This window comes from Aulonocara sp. 'chitande type north' Nkhata Bay, linkage group LG7 (assembly GCF_057382095.1).
Source record: "Aulonocara sp. 'chitande type north' Nkhata Bay isolate Kocher_YH1m ecotype deep benthic linkage group LG7, A_spYH_male_GT1.1, whole genome shotgun sequence".
Lineage (NCBI taxonomy): Eukaryota > Metazoa > Chordata > Actinopteri > Cichliformes > Cichlidae > Aulonocara > Aulonocara sp. 'chitande type north' Nkhata Bay.
Window position 1 is genome coordinate 70,092,550 of NC_141350.1, and position 8,020 is coordinate 70,100,569.

Consider the following 8,020-nt stretch of genomic DNA (forward strand, 5'->3'; position numbering starts at 1 on the left):
GACTCATTGAAAGTTCCAGCACTGTCACCAGTACTAAAAAAGGTCCCAAAGCCATATTTCTCCCATGATTCCCTGGAGGGGATGTGACCTCCAAGAGAAAGGGTTTTTTATCGTTTTTGATTTTCTTATTCATTTTCAACAATAATCACACTTCCATGCAGTTAGTAATTATAATGAAACCTCACACTGTTAGTGTTACACTCTGTTCAAAACAACCTCCATGCAGTTCTGTCATGGGGACTTATGGCAATCAGGGAAACATACTCAATATTGACAAGTAGTCTTTGTATTTTTTTTTTTTTTTTTTTTTTTTTTTTTTTTTTTTTTTTTTTTTTTCGGTGACATTTTGCTTAGAAATACAAATATGATCTGTTCACAGAACTTCTATGTTATGAAACAAACAACAGGTTTCCAGACCATTTTTTCTTTTTGAGCTTTCTTTATTTCTCACCATACTTTCAAAGCCTGACCTGTAATTCTAAGGATTCTCCCTCCCTCAGACATTGGAGTCTTAATTAATTATTCCAAACCATATACTGCATATATTTAATATTGACAACATCAAAGAAATACCAATTGTACTAAAAATTCTACACCCACAAAAGAAATATTTAAAGATGACAATAACATCCTGACATCAAAACTCTCTCCATCCTACTCCGCTGACCGACCGACCAGCCCGGGTTGGCCTGTAGGCTCACGATGCTCAGGGCCTCCTCTGTGCGTTCCCTGAAGTGAGTGGCCACTGTGGAGCGCAGCTGATCTGCCCGTGTGGCATGCCGGTGTTGCTGCAAGCGCGCTCCCAAACAGGCCCAAATTCCCCCCACATACATTAGCCCCTAATACTACATCGTAAGACCCACGCTGAGTCGCAGGCCTTCACACCAGCTGTCAAAGATACTTTTAGCCGTCTCACTCGTCCAATGAATGCCATCAGCTGTGGTATGGAAGTATTGTTGAGGTATACACGGTAAATAATTATAATGTGTACTGATGAAGTTATTGATCATAGTGAGATTTGACTGTTGGAGTTTGGATAGTGATCTGGAAAAGTGAATGTGGGCTACAAAAATGTCCGCATTCGGAAACACGGCTTTCGCCCCATTCACCACCTTTCGTAGTTGTTTAATTGAGGTTTTCTGAGGGTCCTGATCCTTATTATTAAGGCCTACAGACAAGATCACCATTTCCGCAATTTCACACACCGGCGTCATTTCCAACAGGTTGAAGAAATGGTAAAAGTTCGCACCCGGGTAGCTCTCCACCTGAATCTGATCATTCTCGAAGGGGGGTATTCTATTTAGATTGGAGTCCCCCAAGAAAACTACCGGTTTATCAACTTTGATTCTCCAATCCTGTAATTTCCTACTAGGTCTCGCCCGATGGTACGTAGGTGTATGGTAACCCCCCTCTGCGCCCCTCGTCTCCGCCTCCGCCCCGACCGGCTCTCCCTTTCCCGTAAGCCCGCGCCCGCTATGAGACTCCCTCTGCTTTATTTGCCGCACGGTTTTAAATTCTGCCACCGAGCCCTCGCTCTCATTATCCTCCTCATTCAGGTGAAAATTACTCTTAATATTATAATAGTGGGGATCAGTGCGGTCCAATGAGTCACTGCTCAGGTTTCCCGCCGGCTCCTGCTGTTGCAGGGCCTCAATCGTCATTTCACCCACTACCTTGTCACCTGTTTTAGCAGAGGTTTGGATTTTTACTCGCTTTTGTTGTTTCATTATAGGGTCCGGACCATTCGTCCGGTCTCCTGCGCGAGACGTGGAGCAGGAAACTGAAGGGGTGGCAGGCTCAGATGTCAACCTGTTCGCGGCCGTTAAGGGCAAGTCACAGCGCACAATATTTCTAGGACGCACAGGGGGAGAGCACAAAGAGGCAGGCAGAATGTCATCGGTTTCATCTAAATCAACCACCACGTTTGATCTAATTCTGGCTGTTGTCTCCACCCTACTCCCACCCTCTCCCGTCTTCCCCCCATCTCCATTTCTCCCCTTCGGGAGAGCTCCCGCGGTGGCCGGCGCACGGGCATTCACAGTCTGAAGCTCATTCAGCTCTTCTACACTAGTTTTCCTTTTTCCCAACGATAGGTTTTTCTGATAGGAAACATTTTGTATATTACTGCTGCTAGCAGTCTGGTTTTTAACCACTGTAGGTAAGGGCGGAAATTCATTATCATCTCTCAGATCAATCGGCATTACCCCCGATCTTCCCCCCCTCTGTACTGTATTCTGTTCCCGTGTGTGGCCGGCCTCCGAACGGGCCCCCCCTCCACCCTCTTCTCCTGACGATTTAAGCAGAGTTTCAACTGTTGACATTGTAGAAACACGTAAGCGAGTCCCGTATCTTTTAAAAGCCCACGTCTTTGCCACCTGAAATGACACCTCAGTCTTTCTAGTTTCTTTTAAAGATTCAATGACAGTGGCATAATGATCATAAAGAATATCTAAATTTTTAGACATCCAAGAGTCTGTGTTTTGATCAAGTTGCCTCCTAACTTGTTCTGTGGGCACAGCCGGTTTTATAAAACTAGAGAGCCTGGACACCTGTTTTATCATACCCCTGGGGTATAAGCCCGTGTCGCGTGCTTCTTCAATTACACTTTTATGGTGTACTGTCCGTATTAAATTAAATATATTCTTCGCACTCTTCCTTGTGTCGGCATCAAGTGCACGCTTTGGTGCGGGAGCATCTTGTCCTCCTTGTTGTCTGACACGTCTCATGTACGGGCGACCCCATCCCTCCCCATGCCTCGTCCCCTCCCGACCCCCAGCATGCGTAGCCAGACCGTCACCAGACAAACTTTCACCTAAGGTTTCAAAGTTATTGTTTTGTACCTTATATTTGTCAGTGGGGAGCTCACCTGAGTTTCTTTGTGTTTGTTGGACCACTCGATTCAGGCTCAGTGATCTCTGCCTCCTCCGTGCTCTTCGCTGGTGGCGTGGAAACGTCCATCCGCCATCCTGCATGTCGTTTTCTGGCAGTCGTGGCGTTTCCGACCGGTGTGCCTCCATCCTGGACCCGAAAAATATGGTAGTCCCACCGACCACGGGCGTCCCCGCGTCAGTGTCTGTTGGTCGGTGAAGACTCAAAAGACAAGAGGGTTTAGGTGCACAAACCGATGCCTCGCTCAGATCCAACGCCACCTCTCACTACCCGTTTAGAGTTCACGGTCACTTTGCTACAGGTGAATAAAAACTCCCCACTTTACAGTTGTAAAAAGTTTGTCGATTAAAATAGTCTTTCATGTGACTGGGCTAAACAAAGTTACTTGTCGCCCATCTCTGGAAGGGCTAAAAAAAGTCGCCTTTCTTCCAATAAGTTTGGTCTAGCGTCCCTGACGTTTCGCGGAGTTACCGCTTCTTCAGAGGGATACATGCTACTAGGTGTCCGGAAGGAGCGAGGCATTTAAACACATTTCCTGGGAGATGCCCAAGTCCTGGGCCCCTCCCAGGATTGGTAATCATAGGTCACATGGGTTTCATGTCACCAAATCCCTCCCCAATAATAAAAGGTGTCCAGGCCTCTCTCTAAAAAAACAACAACAAGATAAAAAATGAAAATAAAAAAACCCATTTAAAATATCATATGAAATTGATAAAAAAAAGGATAAAATTAACCATAGAAAAATGTAAAAAAATATAAAAACAAAACCCATGACAATACAATTCAAAGCCATAAAATTATTATTAATAATTTTTATAATTGACACATCCTCCTGCTGAGGATAGTTTAATAAAATATATGTATACATATATAAAAAAAGACCTTATTTTTTAAGAAAGAAGGTGAACACAAAAAAATATCTCTGAAAAGCAAGAGGGATGAAAAAGAACAAAGCTAAAGTTAAGACAAATATAATCAAATGGGGATGGAAAGGAAAATTATAATAAAAAACTAGGTAAGGGAGTGGGGTCCGGAGGGAGTCTTAGGGCTGTCGCGGACCAGGGGGAGAACCCGACAACGGGTAACATCCGGAGCAGGAACGTGAAAAACAGGGAAAGAAAGGAAAAAGAAAATACATAAAAAAATCTGCAAAAACTAAATAAACAATCAACCCATATTCACCTTCATTCCAAAACTAAAAAGGCTATGTAAGACAACCCATAATAATAAGAATCCAATATTAAGAATGGCTTTTAAGAGTAATTGAACAAGCAATCCACGAAAACCACAACTTGAAAGGCTGCTTTTTCCTATTGCACTAGGACAGCCATTATACTCCCCAGTAAATGATGGGGGGAAGACATCACTATAACGAAATCAGGTAAACGGTCAGTCGGTCAGCAGAGGCCTCAACATAGATAAGAGGACAAATTAAGTCTTATTTCATGGCCACCTCAACCCAAATGCTTGGCATTTTTAGATATTAACTTCCCACTTAGGGTTTAAGTTTCCCAAATGCAGTTATCAACTGTTAATATTTCCCCCAAGAGGTTAATTATAGGGTCATGCGGCCTGGGCAGGGTCATCTTCCCTTTTAATTCTCCATTTCTAATAATATCTGCCAAGCCAAAGTGGTTAGGTTTAGGGCCATGTGTCTAGTTAAGACCATCCTCCAAATTATCCACATTCTAGGGACTCTTTCTTTAAGGCAAAATGGTTAAGTTTAGGATCCAGTGGCCTGGGTAGGCTTATCCCACATGTTATACACCATGAAGATACGAATAAAGAAATTGTTAAATTCAGATTATTAGATCTTTTTGAAAAAAAACAATTCAATAAACTCAGTAATCTCCATTTGTCCCAAGGAGATGCTGTTTTATGTTTCAAGGAGTAGTCAGTCTGTTTACTAAGAGGTCCTTTTAGGAATCGTGGATGGATGTCAGATACAAATTCCTGGCACAGGCTAGTTAGGTATTAGGAAACTATAGCTTAGATGTTTTTTAATTCAAACTTTGGTGCACGGTCCTAGGAATTACTGAAGCATCCCATCTCCACTTACTCCGCTCTTCTCCTTCTCTCCAGCATACTCCTCTTCTTCTTGGGTGCGTCTTGTACCTTCTTCCATATGTTGTCAATCATAAAAACCATCCCCCAATGTCTTTATTCCCCCCAGGCCATAAGGCAGACTCATTGAAAGTTCCAGCACTGTCACCAGTACTAAAAAAGGTCCCAAAGCCATATTTCTCCCATGATTCCCTGGAGGGGATGTGACCTCCAAGAGAAAGGGTTTTTTATCGTTTTTGATTTTCTTATTCATTTTCAACAATAATCACACTTCCATGCAGTTAGTAATTATAATGAAACCTCACACTGTTAGTGTTACACTCTGTTCAAAACAACCTCCATGCAGTTCTGTCATGGGGACTTATGGCAATCAGGGAAACATACTCAATATTGACAAGTAGTCTTTGTATTTTTTTTTTTTTTTTTTTTTTTTTTTTTTTTTTTTTTTTTTTTTTCGGTGACATTTTGCTTAGAAATACAAATATGATCTGTTCACAGAACTTCTATGTTATGAAACAAACAACAGGTTTCCAGACCATTTTTTCTTTTTGAGCTTTCTTTATTTCTCACCATACTTTCAAAGCCTGACCTGTAATTCTAAGGATTCTCCCTCCCTCAGACATTGGAGTCTTAATTAATTATTCCAAACCATATACTGCATATATTTAATATTGACAACATCAAAGAAATACCAATTGTACTAAAAATTCTACACCCACAAAAGAAATATTTAAAGATGACAATAACATCCTGACATCAAAACTCTCTCCATCCTACTCCGCTGACCGACCGACCAGCCCGGGTTGGCCTGTAGGCTCACGATGCTCAGGGCCTCCTCTGTGCGTTCCCTGAAGTGAGTGGCCACTGTGGAGCGCAGCTGATCTGCCCGTGTGGCATGCCGGTGTTGCTGCAAGCGCGCTCCCAAACAGGCCCAAATTCCCCCCACATACATTAGCCCCTAATACTACATCGTAAGACCCACGCTGAGTCGCAGGCCTTCACACCAGCTGTCAAAGATACTTTTAGCCGTCTCACTCGTCCAATGAATGCCATCAGCTGTGGTATGGAAGTATTGTTGAGGTATACACGGTAAATAATTATAATGTGTACTGATGAAGTTATTGATCATAGTGAGATTTGACTGTTGGAGTTTGGATAGTGATCTGGAAAAGTGAATGTGGGCTACAAAAATGTCCGCATTCGGAAACACGGCTTTCGCCCCATTCACCACCTTTCGTAGTTGTTTAATTGAGGTTTTCTGAGGGTCCTGATCCTTATTATTAAGGCCTACAGACAAGATCACCATTTCCGCAATTTCACACACCGGCGTCATTTCCAACAGGTTGAAGAAATGGTAAAAGTTCGCACCCGGGTAGCTCTCCACCTGAATCTGATCATTCTCGAAGGGGGGTATTCTATTTAGATTGGAGTCCCCCAAGAAAACTACCGGTTTATCAACTTTGATTCTCCAATCCTGTAATTTCCTACTAGGTCTCGCCCGATGGTACGTAGGTGTATGGTAACCCCCCTCTGCGCCCCTCGTCTCCGCCTCCGCCCCGACCGGCTCTCCCTTTCCCGTAAGCCCGCGCCCGCTATGAGACTCCCTCTGCTTTATTTGCCGCACGGTTTTAAATTCTGCCACCGAGCCCTCGCTCTCATTATCCTCCTCATTCAGGTGAAAATTACTCTTAATATTATAATAGTGGGGATCAGTGCGGTCCAATGAGTCACTGCTCAGGTTTCCCGCCGGCTCCTGCTGTTGCAGGGCCTCAATCGTCATTTCACCCACTACCTTGTCACCTGTTTTAGCAGAGGTTTGGATTTTTACTCGCTTTTGTTGTTTCATTATAGGGTCCGGACCATTCGTCCGGTCTCCTGCGCGAGACGTGGAGCAGGAAACTGAAGGGGTGGCAGGCTCAGATGTCAACCTGTTCGCGGCCGTTAAGGGCAAGTCACAGCGCACAATATTTCTAGGACGCACAGGGGGAGAGCACAAAGAGGCAGGCAGAATGTCATCGGTTTCATCTAAATCAACCACCACGTTTGATCTAATTCTGGCTGTTGTCTCCACCCTACTCCCACCCTCTCCCGTCTTCCCCCCATCTCCATTTCTCCCCTTCGGGAGAGCTCCCGCGGTGGCCGGCGCACGGGCATTCACAGTCTGAAGCTCATTCAGCTCTTCTACACTAGTTTTCCTTTTTCCCAACGATAGGTTTTTCTGATAGGAAACATTTTGTATATTACTGCTGCTAGCAGTCTGGTTTTTAACCACTGTAGGTAAGGGCGGAAATTCATTATCATCTCTCAGATCAATCGGCATTACCCCCGATCTTCCCCCCCTCTGTACTGTATTCTGTTCCCGTGTGTGGCCGGCCTCCGAACGGGCCCCCCCTCCACCCTCTTCTCCTGACGATTTAAGCAGAGTTTCAACTGTTGACATTGTAGAAACACGTAAGCGAGTCCCGTATCTTTTAAAAGCCCACGTCTTTGCCACCTGAAATGACACCTCAGTCTTTCTAGTTTCTTTTAAAGATTCAATGACAGTGGCATAATGATCATAAAGAATATCTAAATTTTTAGACATCCAAGAGTCTGTGTTTTGATCAAGTTGCCTCCTAACTTGTTCTGTGGGCACAGCCGGTTTTATAAAACTAGAGAGCCTGGACACCTGTTTTATCATACCCCTGGGGTATAAGCCCGTGTCGCGTGCTTCTTCAATTACACTTTTATGGTGTACTGTCCGTATTAAATTAAATATATTCTTCGCACTCTTCCTTGTGTCGGCATCAAGTGCACGCTTTGGTGCGGGAGCATCTTGTCCTCCTTGTTGTCTGACACGTCTCATGTACGGGCGACCCCATCCCTCCCCATGCCTCGTCCCCTCCCGACCCCCAGCATGCGTAGCCAGACCGTCACCAGACAAACTTTCACCTAAGGTTTCAAAGTTATTGTTTTGTACCTTATATTTGTCAGTGGGGAGCTCACCTGAGTTTCTTTGTGTTTGTTGGACCACTCGATTCAGGCTCAGTGATCTCTGCCTCCTCCGTGCTCTTCGCTGGTGGCGTGG

General features: G+C 44.3%; 2 protein-coding genes across 2 annotated transcripts; both read right to left on the bottom strand.

Annotated features, from left to right (window-relative positions):
• Positions 1 to 283: 283 nt before the first annotated feature.
• Positions 284 to 5,052, bottom strand: LOC147326904 (uncharacterized). The gene is made up of 2 exons (XM_086302311.1): positions 2,867 to 5,052; positions 284 to 1,851 (listed from the first exon to the last, which is right to left on the bottom strand). Exons 1-2 carry the CDS (start codon positions 2,956 to 2,958, stop codon positions 846 to 848), a joined length of 1,098 nt encoding a protein of 365 aa, XP_086158437.1. The 5' UTR covers positions 2,959 to 5,052; the 3' UTR covers positions 284 to 845.
• LOC147326905 (uncharacterized) lies at positions 5,044 to 8,015 on the bottom strand (the record flags this gene model as incomplete). The annotated part of the gene is made up of 2 exons (XM_086297809.1): positions 5,044 to 6,923; positions 7,939 to 8,015. Coding segments are annotated over 2 exons (1,083 nt in total), but the record flags the coding sequence as incomplete, so codon positions are not given.
• Positions 8,016 to 8,020: the final 5 nt, after the last annotated feature.

Excerpts from the sequence above, each read along its gene's own strand:
- LOC147326904 (XM_086302311.1), bottom strand. The coding sequence starts at position 2,958 with ATGGACGTTTCCACGCCACCAGCGAAGAGCACGGAGGAGGCAGAGATC. Across the intron at positions 1,852-2,866 it reads ACAAACACAAAGAAACTCAG|AAATATTGTGCGCTGTGACT; the intron begins GTGAGCTCCCCA and ends TGTGCGTCCTAG.